This window comes from Odocoileus virginianus, chromosome 7 (genome assembly GCF_023699985.2).
Source record: "Odocoileus virginianus isolate 20LAN1187 ecotype Illinois chromosome 7, Ovbor_1.2, whole genome shotgun sequence".
NCBI classification, from domain to species: domain Eukaryota; kingdom Metazoa; phylum Chordata; class Mammalia; order Artiodactyla; family Cervidae; genus Odocoileus; species Odocoileus virginianus.
The window spans coordinates 64,178,879-64,196,397 of NC_069680.1; the positions used below are offsets into that span (position 1 = coordinate 64,178,879).

The 17,519-nt window shown below is 36.9% G+C and overlaps 1 protein-coding gene and 1 pseudogene across 4 annotated transcripts in view; both read left to right on the forward strand.

The window, feature by feature from the left end:
- The window catches only part of ADK (adenosine kinase), a 533,995-nt gene that overhangs the window by 484,231 nt on the left and 32,245 nt on the right, over positions 1–17,519 (forward strand). For all 4 annotated transcript variants that reach the window (XM_070470873.1, XM_070470876.1, XM_070470874.1 and 1 more), the window contains one exon: positions 16,824–16,910. In XM_070470873.1, the coding sequence (XP_070326974.1) occupies positions 16,824–16,910 (87 nt within the window). The remainder of the gene's footprint in view (positions 1–16,823; positions 16,911–17,519) is intronic.
- LOC110135578 (eukaryotic translation initiation factor 1 pseudogene) lies at positions 2,441–3,053 on the forward strand (annotated as a pseudogene).

The following is a 17,519-nucleotide window of genomic DNA, read 5'->3' on the forward strand; positions in this document are numbered from 1 at the left end:
ATGAGAGGAAATAATATAAGTCCGGTAACAGTTATTGGTGTGGTCAGTGGGAGTTGTCTCATAATAAAACAGGAGCAGGAAAATGTGAAAAATAAGAGGTACATTTGAAGTAAGTCAGGCAAGGGACTGCTCTGAAAAGTTTGTATCTTTTAAACAAGAAAATCTCATAGTTTTACTTAGATTTATTTTGTATATGAGGAAAACCAGAAGCCTATTCATGAAATTAGGTCTGAAACATTTCAATATTTAGAATATTTTCTCCCCCTGATTAGCCTGTATTTATACCTTTAATAATTCTTCATTCATCTTCTAGCACTTCTTTTTAAAGATCGCATAAGGAAGAAAAAAAAATTGCTATAGTAAAGTATCTACAGAGTAGAAGAATATATAGAATTTTTGTCCCATTTTTTGGTTGTCTGGGTATAGTGAACATAACAGAAGCTTTCTTAACATGACAGTTGACCTATCATTTCCTCCACCTGAGGGATTCCAAGAACTGATGTGCTGGAGGTAATGCTTCAACATGTAATTACTTAACATTATGCCTAGAAACTTTTTTTTTTTTTAAGTTTTAAGTAGTTATAGCCTCTGCTATAAACTTTGAAAAAGTTCTAGCTCTGAAGAATGAGAGTGGAGATTTTATATACATGCATATATATATAGATATACATATACATGCATATCTGTATATATATATGTCTCTCACTTAAAATACCTCAGGGAAAACATTTGTCTATGCTGGGGCTTTGCATAAATGTGTAGTACCAATTCTGACACTTGCACACCTTTCCTTTAAAGAACTTATATGCAAACATTATTCAGGAACCTTTTCTAGGGGCTATTTATCAAAACTGCTATGATAATAACTTTGTCATAATGAGTCCTGGTCTCTGTTTAGGGAGTAATCGATAAAGTAAAAATTAATGTTCCATAATTCACATTACAATGCACATGTAATTATTTGAGATGAGGCAAACCCTATGCATTTAATTTACAACTATAATTAAGTAAACTCATTTGATACTAATTAGGTGAACCTAAAAGGAGCATAGGTTTGTGTATTTAATTGTACAATCAGCAACCAATTTCTGAAAAGCTTTCCTAGCTTGAGCTCAACATTGATCTTGGCCCACACTACAATTTTATCTTCCTGGACCTTCAGTAAATTACAAGGCATTGTGAATCATGGAAAATCTACTTGGTGGGTTAGCTTTTTTGGCAATTTGTGATTCACCATCTGAAAACAAGGGCTTATATATACTGGAGTTTTATATCTGTTAAAGTAGTACATCAAAAATGAAGGAGAAATTAAGATATTTCCAGTTAACAAAAGCTAGAGGACTTCATTACTGGTCAGTCAGTCAGTTCATTTGCTCAATTGTGTCCGACTCTTTTTTTGTGACCCCATGGACTGCTGCACACCAGGCTTCCCTGTCCATCACCAACTCCTGGAGTTTACTCAAACTCATGTCCATCAAGTGGGTGATACCAGCCAACCATCTCGGCCTCTGTCATCCCCTTCTCTTCCCGCCTTCAATCTTTGCCAGCATCAGGGTCTTTTCCAGTGAGTCTTTGCATCAGGTGGCCAAAGTATTGGAGTTTGTACTTCAGCACCAGTCCTTCCAATGAATATTCAGGACTTATTTCCTTTAGTATTGACTGGTTGGATCTCCTTGCAGTCCAAGGAACTCTCAAGAGTCTTCTTCAGCATCACAGTTCAAAAGCATCAATTCTTCGGCGCTCAGCTTTCTTCATTGTCCAACTCTCACATCCATACATGTCTACTGAAAAAACCATAGCTTTGAGTAGATAGACCTTTGTTGGCAATGTAATGTCTCTGCTTTTTAATATGCTGTCTAGATTGGTCATAACTTTCCTTCCAAGGAGCAAGCGTCTTTTGATTTCATGGCTGCAGTCACCATCTGCAATGATTTTGGAGCCCCCCTAAAATAAAGACTGTCACTGTTTCCATTGTTTCCCCATCTATTTGCCATGAAGCAATGGGACCGGATGCCATGATCTTAGTTTTCTGAATGTGGAGTTTTAAGCCAACTTTTTCATTCTCCTCTTTCACTTTCATCAAGAGGCTCTTTAGTTCCTCTTCACTTTCTGCCATAAGAGTGGTGTCATCTGCATATCTGAGGTTATTGATATTTCTCCTGGCAATCTTGATTCCAGCTTGTACTTTATCCAGCCCAGCATTTCTCATGATGTACTCTGCATGTAAGTTAAATAAGCAGGGTGGCAATATACAACCTTGACGTACTCCTTTCCTGATTTGGAACCAGTCTGTTGTTCCATGTCCAGTTCTAACTGTTGCTTCCTGAGCTGCATACAAATTTCTCAAGAGGCAGGTCAGATGGTCTGGTAATTCCATCTCCTTAAGAATTTTCCGGCCCCAGTAACTGAGCCGCCGCCAAGGACTCAGCAGCCTGCCCCCTCGCTTCCCGACGCTCCGTCCCCCCTGCCCGCCTTCTCCCGCCGCCGCCTTCCGCAGGCCGTTTCCACCAAGGAAAAGGAATCTTATCGTATGTCTGCTATCCAGAACCTCCACTCTTTCGACCCCTTTGCTGATGCAAGTAAGGGTGATGATCTGCTTCCTGCTGGCACTGAGGATTATATCCATATAAGAATTCAACAGAGAAATGGCAGGAAGACCCTTACTACTGTCCAAGGGATCGCTGATGATTACGATAAAAAGAAACTAGTGAAGGCATTTAAGAAGAAATTTGCCTGCAATGGTACTGTAATTTAGCATCCAGAATGTGGAGAAGTAATTCAGCTACAGGGTGACCAGCGCAAGAACATAACGCCAGTTCCTGTTGGAGATTGGACTGGCTAAGGACGACCAACTGAAGGTTCATGGGTTTTAAGTGCTTTTGGCTCACTGAAGCTTAAGTGAGGATTTCCTTGCAATGAGTAGAATTTCCCTTCTGTCCCTTGTCACAAGTTTAAAAACCTCACAGCTTGTATAATGTAACCATTTGGGGTCTGCTTTTAACTTGAACTAGTGTAACTCCTTCATGCAATAAACTGAAAAGAGCCCCCCCCCCAAAAAAAGAATTTTCCACCTTTTGTTGTGATCCACATAGTCAAAGGCTTTAGTGTAGTCAGTAATGCAGAAGTAGATGTTTTTCTGGAACTCTCTTGCTTTTTCGATGATCCAACGGATGTCATTGATGGTAGACCTGCCCTGTAAGAAATCCTTCAGGCTGAAATGAAAGGATGCTGGACAGTACTCAAAGCCATGTAAAGAAATAATTCCAGTAAAGGTAGTTACATAGGTGAATAGCCAGTGTTCTTGTATTTTGGGTGTCTAACTCCTGTTTTATTTCATACGTGATTTTAAAGACAATACATTTAACGGTAATTATAAATATATGTTAATGGACACATCTGCATAAAGATGCAATTTATAGCACCATCATAATGGGGAAAAGGAACAATATGAAAGCATAGGTTTTGTGTGTTGTTGAAACTAATTTGGTTTTGATTCAGATTAGATTGTTATATATTTAGAATGTTAATTGTAATCCCTGTGGTACCCACTAAGAAAATATTTGAGGAATACAGAAGTTTCCTCTATTTTATTAAAATAGTATCTAAAAATTAGTTCATGAGAAAATACATTTGTTTGCTAGCTTAGCTTAATTCTACCATTAGTCAATCACCAAATATTTATTATGTACCTAATAATGGGTTTCTGCTACATTTCAATAATTATCTCCATTTCTTCCCACTAAATATGGAAACATATAATCAAGAAAGACTTGTTATATGATGTCTAGAGTGACTTCATAGAATTGGAATATGCTAGATAAAATGTTCACATTTTCTTTCTTTTTAAAAAAATTTTTTTTGTCTCTGCTGGTGTCTTCATTGCTGTGCACGGGCTTTCTCAAGTTCAGCAGGTGGGGGCTACTCTCTAGTTGCAGTGTGTGGGCTTCTCATTGCGGTGGCTTCTCTTCTTGCAGAGCACAGGCTCTAGGGTGCCTGGGCTTCAGTAGTTGTAGCTCTTGGGCTTAGATGCCTCATGGCATACAGGATCTTTTCAACGAGGAGTTGAACCTGTGTGCCATCCATTAGTAGGTGGATTCTTAACCACTGGACTGCTAGGGAAGCTCTTCACATTTTCATATTTCTTAATGGCATTTATTCTGTAAAGAATGTGAAAATTTGTGCCCATGACTTTCCCTGAGGGTGTTAAAGATGTTTCTGTCTGCATACCTTTCAAACCAGGGTACCTGGATGTAGGTAGAAGACACCTATATGATCCAGTATGTGTTTCCTTCACTCTCAAAGTATTAAGGGTATTGACATCACTATCAAAACATGTGAACTGTAGCCACAGAAGCTCATATTCTAAGCTTTCAGAATGTGCTTCATGCTAAACATGAAGGCTTTTCCCTTTTCTTATCAGCTACTACTATGGTAAAATAAAAACTAAACTGCTGATGCAAATGTTGCTCACAGAGAACATTTTCTTAACATTATCTCAAATGTGCTGTTAAAATAAGTGAATAAATTCATACCTGGCCTGTTGATGCTTCTTTATTTCTTTGGGAATACTAGTGCAATTTGTCAGTATTTAAAACAGAGACTTTTTTTTTTTTTAATAGCCAGGCCTAAATTTCTTCTGTCCAGATGTAACCAATGTCAGGAAGTCACACCCCACACAATTAAGGACACCAGCCTTGCAGCACTGACATCTGCAGCCTGGCCAGTCTGTATCTTGTGTATGGGTCATCTGAGGAAGTATAAGTGGTACTGTGGACTGTAAACAGACCAAGTCTAGCAGGTACCATTTACATAAACTAGAGTGTCAATAGTATCCTCTGAAGCTGTACAAGATGGTTTTCTTAAATTGAATTATCTCTCATCTTCTTCCAATCTCAGAAAGATGCTGAGTTTTGGGGTGGGGGTGGTTTATGCTGGGTTTTGGGGTGGGGGCGGTTTATGTATCATTTGAAGAACTATCTAGTAGTTCAACATAACTAGCAGAGTATAAAGAGTTGACACCCAGTGGCTTCTATTCTATCCTCTCATGGTGAAAATTATTTGGTGACTTCAGAAGAGTAATAGACATTTAGAATGACACTTTGGACAGGAAAATGGAAGCAGCAACTAAGGATTATTAGTAGAACCAGTTCTGAGAGGAATTAGCAGTAATCAGCTCAGTATTAGATGACAGACACCAGCCTGTTTGGAAAGAGGGTCTTTATCGTTTTTTAATAGGGTTGTGCCATTCTTTTTAATCTACTTATAGGTATGAGTGTGATCTTTAAACTATTCCTGCAACTTTTCAAAAATCTGATGCTACAAATTCTGTTTGTAAAGAATACTAAGGAGTACAACTAAGCTTAAAAAGCAATACAAAATATTGTAATTGAGAGGTTTTCTTCAAACAGGTAATTAACCATACATTTATACATTTTAATCTACTTTTAAGTGCCAGAGAGATTGGTAAATACCTCAATAAAGAAAAGTGTTCTGTTTAAATTGGATAAAATCATTGCTTACTAGTGTTTATCGCTGTACTCCAAGTAGTCAAGTGATCTGTGAATCCAGTTTGGTTTATTGGACAGTAAATAGTACTCATAACTTTCATCAGTGTTTGTCAGGGAGCCCTCTGAAATTCACTCCATACTTTGAGGAAGTTTAATTTCACTGTATAGTATAAACTTTATTTTTTTTTGTTTTCTTTTAAACCTATGACGTTACCTTAAAGCATTATCATCCCTGCAAACCAGATTGCACTAAACATTAGTGATATTTCGTTAATGCTTTCTTGCTCTAAGATTTCTTAATCCATAGGATAAAAAGGGAGCCATTGGTTCCCTCGTAGCTGATGCAGCTTTTCCTTTGCAAATGTAACAACATTTGCCATGGCTGCTATAAGCAATTCAAAGAGAAAATCTTACCAATAGAAAGCTTATGATTAGAGGTAGTGGACTCTGTAGCATCTTCATTGATAATAGAGAATAGCTTGGTACATGTATATCCATTTGAAAATCTTTACTGTTGTACTCAGAAAGAAATACATGGTTTTGGAAAGGGGTCCATTTAGAATACCAGTAGTGTCCTGTATCCCACTAATGCAGTGATTAGGACTAAACCACAAGAAAAGAAGGATGGGAAGGATGGAGGGAGGGAGAAAGCCATTTGATTGCTCAGTTTTTTCCATAACACTGCTCAGTTCAGTTCACTTGCTCAGTCATGTCCGACTCTTCACGATCCCATAGACTGCAGCACACCAGGCTTCCCTGTTCATCACCAACTCCCGGAACTTGCTCAAACTCACGTCTATCATGTCAGTGATGCCATCCAACCATCTCATCCTCTGTCGTCCCCTTCTCCTCCTGCCTTCAGTCTTTCCCAGCATCGGGGTCTTTTCCAGTGAGTCATTTCTTCACATCAGGTGGCCAGAGTATTGGAGCTTCAGCATCAGGCCTTCCAATAAATATTCAGGACTGATTTCCTTTAGGATTGACTCCCTGCATTCCAAGGGACTCTCAAGGGTCTTCTCCAACACCACAGTTCCAAAGCATCCATTTTCGGCACTCAGCTTTCTTTTTAGTCCAGCTCTGACATCCATAGATGACTCCTGGAAAAACCATACCTTTGACTATCCGGACCTTTGTTGGCAAAGTAATGCTTTTTCATATGTTGTCTAGGTTGGTCATAGCTTTTCTTCCAAGGAGCAAGCATCTTTTGATTTCAGGGCTGCAGTGACTATCTGCAGTGATTTTGGAGCCCAAGAAAATAAAGTCTGTCACAGTTTCCCTTGTTTCCCCATCTGTTTGCCATGAAGTGGTGGGACCGGATGCCATGATTTTTGTGTTTTTGAACATTGAGTTTTAAGCCAGTTTTTTCACCCTCCTCTTTCACTTTCATCAAGAGGCTCTTTAGTTCCTCTTAGCTTTCTGCCATAAGGAAGGTGTCATCTGTGTTTCTGAGGTTACTGATATTTCTCCCAGCAGTCTTGATTCCAGCATGTGCTTCATCCAGCCTGGCTTATTCTGCATGTAAGTTAAATAAGCAGGCTAACAATATACAGCCTTGATGTACTCCTTTCCCAATTTGGAACCAGTCTATTGTTCCATGTCCAGTTCTAACTGTTGCTTCCTGACCTGTATACAGATTTCTCAGGAGGCAGGTCAGGTGGTCTGGTAATTCCATCTCCCTAAGAATTTTCCACCATTTGTTGTGATCCACACAGTCAAAGGCTTTGGTGTAGTCAATAAAACAGAAGTAGATGTTTTTCTGGAACTCTATTGCTTTTTCTGTGATCTAATGGATGTTGGCAATTTGATCTCTGGTTCCTTTGCCTTTTCAAAATCCAGCTTGAACATCTGGAAGTTCACAGTTCACGTACTGTTGAAGCCTCGCTTGGAGAATTTTGAGCATTACCTTGATAGCGTGTGAGATGAGTGCAGTTGTGCAAGTAGTTTGAACATTCTTTGGCATTGCCTTTCTTTGGGATTGGAATGAAAACTGACCTTTTCCAGTCCTGTGGCCACTGCTGGGTTTTCCAAATTTGCTGGCATATTGAGTGCAGCACTTTCACAGCATCATCTTTTAGGATTTGAAATAGCTCAACGGAAATCCATCACCTCCACTAGCTCTGTTCATAGTGATGCTTCCTAAGGTCCACTTAACTTCAGACTCCAGGATCTGGCTCTAGGTGAGTGATCACACCATCGTGGTTACCTGGGTCACTGAGATCTTTTTATAGTTCTTCTATGTATTCTTGCCACCTCTTCTTAATATCTTCTGCTTCTGCTAGGTCCATACTGTTTCTATCCTTTATTGTGCCCATCTTTGCATGAAATATTCCCTTGGTATCTCTAATTTTCTTGAAGAGATCTCTAGTCTTTCCCATTCTATTGCTTTCCTCTATTTCTTTGCATTGATTACTAAGGAAGTCTTTCTTATCTCTCCTTTCTATTCTTTGCAACTCTGCATTCAATTCCTTTTCTCCTTTGCCTTCCTTTCGATTCTCTTCTTTTCTCAGCTATTTGTAAGGCCTCCTCAAACAACCAGTTTTTGTTTTTGCATTTCTTTCTCTTGGGGATGGTCTTGATCACTGCCTCTTCATCACTACTTCACCTCTAATATCACTTTGGCCCATTATGGCTCCAAGCCCCCTTGTCATGGATGCCTGTCTTGATCAATCTCACCTAATTATAAGGATGAGTTGCTCAGCAAGAGAGAGAAGGGGAAGGGAGGGGTGCGTCTTGAATTAAGTTTTTAAGAATAAGTGGGGTTTGCCAATCAAAGGTAGATAAAGCACACTTCAGATAGGGAACTTATATATGAGCTATGGGGTATAGAAAAATAATTCTACAAGTTTGTATTTTTTCCAGAATATTACTAAATAGTTGCATCACATTTTGTTGAACAAACTTTCTTCTCCCAGTGTACAATGGCAACTTCTACCTTTATCATATTTTAATATATATGTGGGTATATTTATTTCAGTCCATTTGGGCTGGTATAACAAAATACCACACATGGAGGGTAACCAAGCTTGTTACAACCCAGGTCCTCTGTATTGAGTATTCTACCTCTGATGTGGCTACTTCTTGCTACTGAAGTCTCAATTTAATCATCACCTCCTCAGTGAGGAGGTAACACCCATCTAGATTAACTCTCTGCCTCAGTCATACTTTTTCATCCTGTTTGTTTCCTTAATGTCATTTATTGTTATTTCAAATTATCTTCTTCATTTTTGTGTTATTTATATATTATCTATCCTCACTAGAATGTCGATCCTGTGAGAACACGGTTTTTGTTTGTCCCATTCTCATCTGTATTCTCCCTCTCTAACAAAGGTCCCGATAGATGATAAGCTCTTAATAAGTATTTGTTGAGTAAAGTAGATGAAAAAAATAATAATAAAGTAGCTGAGCCAAAACCAGACTCAAACAGTGTATCCTTTGAGTCCTAATGCAGTATATGGAATGCCATCATTCCATTTATTCTGCCTTTCATGAAAGCACTTATATATTTGAAACTACAATAAGAATGATGTTCAGAATAATAAGATTAACATGTGCTATAATATTCTCAATTATCAAAGAAAATTTTCATTTGAATTCAATAAACTAAACTAATTAAAGCAGGGATGTCATGGTATGTTATTATATTAGTACATTTAGAAAGATTTCCAACTAAAGAGACTTTCTGCTTTTTCTTTAATCAGAAAATTAAATTAGCCCAGAGTTCTTCATTCCCCCAAAAGTCTCTGTTAATTAGGATTGTTCTATAAATCTATATTATTAGCAGAATTTGTCATCTGTTTCATTATCCTGTTTATTAGAGCAGTCTGAGCAGGGTGTCTTTGCTCATATCCTGGTTTGTGTATCACAGTGAAAAGAAAAATTATTTCCTAGATACTCTCTTTTTTTTCCTATTCTGTGACACAGGCATATTTCATGCTGTTTGTTTAACAACTTAATTTCCTTGTGTCAGTTCCCAGTATAAAGTAGGAATGATATTATTGACTTGGCTATTAAGTCAAATAATTAAATTAGAGTCTACTTAAAAGCATTAGTGCTTTGAAACATTGTGATAACTGAAGATTGAAAACAACCTAAAAGTCCATCAGTAAAGGACTGTTTAAAGTATAGTATATCCATTTAATGGATTATTATGCAGTCATAAAAAATAATGGGGACATTCTCTGCTTACCAACATAGAAAGATCTCCTAGTGAAAAAAACATGGTCCAGGGCAGGCTTCATAGTGTTATTCTTTCGTTGTTGTTGTTTAAAATAAGAAGAAGAAAAATAACTATGTATTTTGCTTGTATATACATAGAGAAATTATGGAAAGATATACAGGGAAACAAAAACAGTGATAACCAGATTGGAAAATAGTAGGACTAGAAACGGGAAATGGGACAGACTAGGGAGTGGAATTTATACCATGTCTTTCTTTTTATAGATTAATATTTGGAGTCTATAGGTTATATATTACCTGTAGTAAAAATTGAAAGGTTAACTTAAAAAAAAAACAACCCATAGCTAAAAGCTATGTTTCTGGACTGCATCTTATAGGATTAAAAAAAAGTGCTATAAAAAACATTAAGGGACTTCCCTGGTGGTCCAGTGACTAAGACTCTGTGCTCCCAAGGCCAGGGGCCCAGATTTGATCCCTGCGCAGGGAACTGGATCCCGCATGCCACAGCTAAGAGTTTGCATGCCACAACTAAAGATCGATCCTGAGTGCTGCAACTAAGACCTGGTGCAGCCAAAAAAAAAAAAGAAGCCTATTAGGACAGTTAATAAAATTCAATTATGAAATACAGGTTAGAGGAAATAACAATACTAAGTTTTTTAATTTGTCAACTATACCATGGTTACCTAAAAGAATATATTTGTTCTTAGGAAATATACACTGAATTACTAAGGAATAAAGGACATGATATATGAAACTTATGTTCAAATGACCTGAAAGAATAAATAAAAATATGTATGTGTTTATACATACATATCAGAGGATTGATAAATTGTGACAAAATGAAAAACTGATAGATCTGAATAAACATTCTCTGTAAACAGTAGTGCTTATCACTTTCTGGTGAAATTTTTGCCATCAGTTTCCAGTTTTTTCCATGACTGGTAATGCTCGTCAGAGGCAGTGGCAGAAGTGGTGACTGATTATAGTCTACATTATGGCTGAAAATCATCTGCCTGTCTACGTCTTATCTTGCTTTCTATCTTTTTCAGTTGTATCTTCACTGCAACTTAGAGGTGACATTTGTGATACAGTGACAACACATGGCATTTTAATATACCTTGAACAAAATTTCCTAAGGATATTAACTGTCTTGGGACTTTGTGTATAGTGCTAAAATATATAGTTCATTTTGTAGTGGTAAAGCTGCAGGAACATTTAGTCAGGTTGTGTGGCATTGAGTGACTGAATTTGTATTATTATTTTTGAGTTAGATACTTTGGCATTTGTATGAACTACCATCTCTACTATAAATGACTTAACATTATAGTTGATTCTAGCCAGACTGGCCTCTTAAGTGCTTGAGAAGTAAGGCATATATCACAGTAAAGTGAGGAGTAAATTATCTGCTTGTATAAACTGTCCAGAGAATGTTTGATTTTTATTGCTTTATATTTTAAGTATGTTAAATTTGATTGTTCTGAGTGAAGATACCCTAAGGTCTTATCTAATAAATGACACTGACACTAAACAAATCTGGTATCAACTGAATTGTTAGTGTTTGTTGCCTGTCTGTTTAGGGAAGCACATGATTTTGTGCTATTGTAGAAGTCTAGAAAATAGGAATAATAATAATTCCCATGGGATGGGGAGGGAGATGGAAGGGAGGTTCAAAAGGGAGGGGATATATGTATACCTATGGCTCATTCATGTTGAGGTTTGACAGAAAACAACATAATTCTGTAAAGCAATTATCCTTCAATTAAAAATAAATTGATTAAAAATAATAATAATTCCCAGCCCTTTCCCTTCTCACTTTATAAAAAAAATTGGGAGGAATTGAGAGACAGTAGCACTTAAGCTCTTAAGTAGTACTTGATCAGAACTAACAGTGTCATTTTTCTATAACTAAGGCAAATGGCTTTTTTTTTTTTTTTACTACTTTTCCCACAGCTACTCCAGACCCATTTCACACCTTTGAAAACTAGGTCCCGGTAAAAGCAATGTGAATTTCTTGGGCCTCATTAGCTGAATAATACCCATGCATATAAATGGGTCTTCAGATTTAGTTAAGTACTTTATATTTTCATGCAATAAGTTGACTAGATGGCTATGAAATAGATCATGCTGGCAAATACCATTTACTTAGTTTTTGGATTTTTTTAAAAATAGTTCTGTAAAACAGCTTAGATCGTTGTATTTCAAAATAAGAATTTACTGAAAATATAATTGAATATTATTGAACATTGCTTAATCCCTTTTCAATAATTTGAAACACCATATAAGGTCTTGGAGTTTTGGGGGTTATTATTTTGAAAAGAGATCTCATAATACAGGTCTCTGTATGCAGCAGATAAAAGATTCCCAGGTGGCTCAGTGGTGAAGAATCTACCTACCAGTGCAGGAGATGCAGGTTCAGTGCTTGGGTCGGGAAGATCCTCTAGAGGAGGAAATGGCAACCCACGCCATTATTCTTGCCCAGAATATCCCATGGACAGAGAAGCCTGGTGGGCTGTATATTCTGTGGGGCCGCAAATAGTCGGACATAACTGAGCAACTGAGCGTACACGGAGCAGCAGATACTAGAGCCTGGACTACGTCTATACCAGTTTATGACCACTCTTTATACATTCTTAATATTCCTATATATTTACTTATATTGATAAGTACAAAAGGTAGAAAATATTTCTACTTTGTTTCAGGAAATTGAACTTCACTTGACACCTAAGGATAAAAGATTTTAAGAATCTACACATACATCCAAAAAAAAGTATAGTAAAATTTCATTCGCTTAGAATTTTTCCTAATGTAGAACAAAAGTCGTGATCCTTAAGAACATAATTCAGATAAACTCTTCTATTGTGAATTAGGTTTTATTCATAAAGATTTATCCAATTAAAAATCAATAACTTATTTAAACAGGAAATCAAGGAGTTATATCTAATTGTGGCTTACTTACCATTTATTGATAATTATTTTCAAATCTCTAATCCAGTGATTAATTCTTATATTAATTCTTCTATTACCTAAAATGTTTTATAGACATGTTACATTATTACATAATATAACCCTATTATGAATTGTAATGGTGTCATTAACTTAGCTCGTTTTACTTGTTTAGTGCCTGTTTGTTCTAGTTTATAATTGTTAATTCCCTTTATAGTAGGACTTGTACTTGGAAGTAATAAAATCAGATTTCTTTATAAATATTTATGGTACAGACCTTTCCATAAACCAGACTGTAGCCCTTTCCTTTCCTAATTATTTCCAATAAACTCTACTTGTATCTCTTTTTTTGGCCTGTGTAGCAGTCTATACTGCATACTCCCTAGGAAATTTAATCCTGGATATTTATGCCTTAACTTCCAATTAGTCAAAACCTTGTCAACTTCATGTATGTCTCTTGTTATAACGTGTGGAAAGGTAGTGCTTAGAGTTTTTAGATAGATACGTCTAACATGGAGTCTTCTTAGCATCTGTAGTCACAGGGATCACTAAGTGAATGAGTCCTGTTCTCGAGTATCAGTCTTTCCAGGAGAATCTTTTTTTCATTATCTTATCTGTGTTTATCTCTTGCTGAATGTATCCATTAGTAGGAGGTAGCAAAAAGCAGGCAGAACATGCTTTTTGAAAGTCTTAAGTTCTTCATTAAGACCTTAAAGTTTCCAAGATCTCCTTTTCTCTCCTTCTTCATCTTAGGTGAGATTGAAGGTTACCAATTTTTGGCCACATCTGTCACCAGAAAGGATGCAAGTTTGTGGTTTGAGAAGTTCCAGACACCAATAAAAAGCACTATTGAATCTTTTACAAATGTCCTGTCGGCCAGATTTCATTATAAATACAGTAGTTTCCCATACCTGCAGGGGGGTATGTTCCAACAAATTGGATTCCTGAAACTGCATGGTAGCAGACCCTATATATACTATGTTTTTTATCCCTATACATACATAACTACGATAAAGTTTAATTTATAAATTAGGCATAGTAAGAGATTTACAACAATGACTAATAATAAAATATAATAGTTATAATCTGTAATAAAAATTATGGTATGGGAATTGCCTGGTGGTCTAGTGATTAAGACTCCAGGCTTCCACTGCAGGAAACCCACATTAGATCCCTGGTTGGAGAAATAAGATCCCATAAGCCTCACAGCACAACCAAAAAAAAAAAAATATATATATATATATGAATATGGTCTTTTTCTCTTTCTCAAAGTTATCTTATTGTACTGTATTCACCCTACTTATGATGACAGGAAATGATTCAGTGCCTGTGTGATGAAATGAAGTGAGATGAATGACACATTCATTCATGTGATGTATTATTAAGCTAACATTGACCTTCTGATGATAACGTCAGAAGGAAGATATCGAGCCATGATGTCAGTGGTTGGGTGTCAGCAGCAGATGTTGTCCATGATTGGGGATCCTGATAGTTGAAGGGTATTTGTTTTTGTGTTTGTTTCACTGAAATCTTTTAGAAGAACATGGTAATTGGAAGTTGTCTCTTTTTAACACATCAAAGTTTTGCTGCCATGGTGGAATCCTTCAATGATAATAAGGGTAACTTTAATACTGCATTCCATCCATGAATCTTGTTCTCTAATTTTGTCCTTTAAAATCTGTGCAGTCTGAAAGACTTCAGCAAATTTTGGTATCGTCTGAATTGCTGGTTCTGTTTCACTTTTTCTTCGTAATCTTTCTCTGTTGATGACTCAACAACTTCTTACAGTTTCTCATCTATTAACACTTCTTTCTCCATAGTTTCCAATGCGGTCTGCTTCTTCATCAAGCATGTTGGCAAATCCTTCTTACTGTGTGAATGATTTTCCTAACTTTTCTGTTGATTCCCAGGAAGCCTTTAAAATCATTCATGACTGCAGGCCTTTACAATTTCTAGTTTAATTAATCTGCTGCAGCTTTGATGAATATTATTGTGTCTGTAACAGTGAATAATTTCCAGTATGGCACTGTGTCTAGATTGGAGTCTGCATCAATTGCTGATCGAATGTTATCAAGTACCAGGAAAGTGTATGTGGCCTTGACAAACTGAATGATGCCCTGGTCAAGGAGTTGAATCAGTGAAGTTGTATTTGAAGTTGTAAACTTCCAGCCTCAAACATTTTCATGTTTATAACAATTCAGGTTGACCAGGTGTGTTATCCATTAATAATAGGACTTTAAATTCCAACCTATCCTCTTGCAAATATTTTTTCACTTCTGGGATGAAACATTAGTAAAAAACCATCCAATAAATGAGGTGACTGTCACTCCTGCTTTCTGACAGTTTTTGAGAGCAAGTGGGTTCTTTTCTCCACACACTACACGTTACTCTGGGCTTTATCACATGCCCTGCAGTGTTGCCACATAGTACCAGAGTTCATCTGTCCTTCCATGCTTTATACCCTGGTACCTTCTTTGCACTTTTATGAATGTAGCTTCTATTGGGCATCTTCTTCCAGAAGAGCCCAGCTTCATTGCCACTGAAGACTTGCTTTTATGGTATCCTTTCTCCTTAATCAGTTCCAACACTGTCAGGAATGTGGCAGTAACTTCTTTATCAGCAGACGCAGCCTCTCCAATAATTTTTATATTTTTCAGTCTAGATCTGTTCCTTAATCTGTGTAACCATCCTTTGTGTGTGGGTGTGATCACTCAGTCATGTCTGTAACTTTTATAGTTTGAGGTACAACATCAAATCTAGCACAGATTTTCTTTTTCCTTCTTCACAATTTCACAGATAGAAAATTCATTCTTACTGTAGATCTTAGAAACCTTTTCACTTAAACAAAGTACTTCATGGCTTCTTTTTGGCATATTCAAATCTCCAGCATCGCTACTCTTGTACTTTGGGGCCATTAATAAGTAAAATAAGAGTTACTTAAACATAAGCTCTGCAGTACAGTGATGGTCAGTCTGGTAACCGAGGGGGCTACTGAATGGCTTACGGGAGGCATACATCATACAAAGGGATGATTCACATCCAGGGCAGGATAAATTGGGACAGTTCTCAAAATGATATGGAACTTAAAATTTATGAATTGTTTATTTCTGGAATTTTCCATTAGACCTCAGCTGACCGCTGGTAACTAAAACCACAAAAAGCAAAACTGTGGATAAGAGAGACTACTGTAATGTCATTCCACTGTCATCTGCCAGGATTAAAGTAGTGTATTCGGTTACTCTGTAGTCAAAACAACCAAGCCCTAATCCAGACTGCTGTAAGAAAGAGCTCATTGCACTCTCCCTTTTGTTCTGCCCAGGCAGTCAGAGATAGCTTTTCCTTTTGTTGTTTGACTGGTAGTTTGGAGGAAATAGTGGCTCTTTTGTAAAAAGTAACCAGATTAGGTTATTTGTAATAAGACAACTATTATCAGTAATCCTTGCCATTGACATGAAGTATTATTCAGAATAGTAGTTATATTTTTATTGTGCCATTGTGATTTTCTATACAGAAACACCCAAGGTTCATTATTTCTATTTTTTAAATTTATAGCTCTTTAACTGTATCCAAGATTTCACTGCTGGGGCTCTGCTGGTGGCTCAGTGGTAGAAAATCTGCCTACCAATGTAAGAGACAAGGGTTTGAGTGTTCAATCCCTGGTCCGGGAAGATCTCCTGGAAAAGAAAATGGCAATCCACTCCAATGTTCTTGCCTGGAAAACCCCATGGACAGAGAAGTCTAGCAGGCTGTAGTCCATGGTGTTGCAAAGAGTCAGACATGACTAAGTGACTGAACAATAAGATTTCACTGGCAGGAATGTAGACCAGTCTTGATGTTTTATTAGAGATGCATGATATAGTACTTAAAAGCACTTTCTTTAGTTCATAGCTTCTGTTCATGTATTTTTACTGTCCAAAAAGTTACTGCTACTATTTGTAATCATTCCTTAAAAATGTGAACCACCCTCAGTATAACTCTTAACAAAACATATGGCATCTGTGTGCTGAAAATTACCAAAAGCACATTGCTTACAGTTGGCTTTTCACCTTGGTTCCCAAGGGCTCATGTACAGAATATGGACCTCATGTTCCATCTCTCTCTTTGAATGATGTAGGAGCTTTAAGCTTTCCTGGGTTAGTTTGTATATTGAGTATTACAAAGAGAAGTCATTCTGCATTGCTTTGGCTCTAATTGCAGAAAGTGAAGTCACCGCTTTTGCTGTCTTGGATCAAGACCAGAAAGAAATTGTTGATACCAATGGAGCTGGAGATGCATTTGTTGGAGGTACAGACTCATTTATATGATACTTACTTATAAGTTAAACATTTCCTTTAACCCTATCTCTGCCACATGGCCAAGATTTTTTAATGTAATAACTTGTAATTTCTTTTAAATAATTAACTCCTGATATTTTTTCCATATGCTTCTATCATTGTTATGAAGTGTATATTACTACAGAAAAATACATATTTTGTGCTTAAAGGTAATTTACTATTATGCTATATCCCAGTCATTTTCACAAGATTAATTGTGTCTGTCAGAATATTGCATAAACAAGCTGCATCAAGTATAGTACACAGTATATTCATAGCACTTCAAGCTGAAATGTTAACACATTGTTGTTCTTTAAAACAAGTTGTGAATATTAATAGTATGCTAATAACTAAGGATGATGTCTTTGGATTATATCCTTTGATTGTATCATCTCTTTCTAACACAATGGTTGGATGTTTATAAGAACTAAGTCTTTTTTGGAGTGAGTAGTCAAAAATAAAATCAAGAAAATCGGCAGAGTCTTGGCTTCCTGACTTAGGGATTCCCTGGTGGCTCAGACAGTAAAGGGCTGCCTGCAATGCCGGAGACCCCAGTTTGATCCCTGGGTCAGGAAGATTC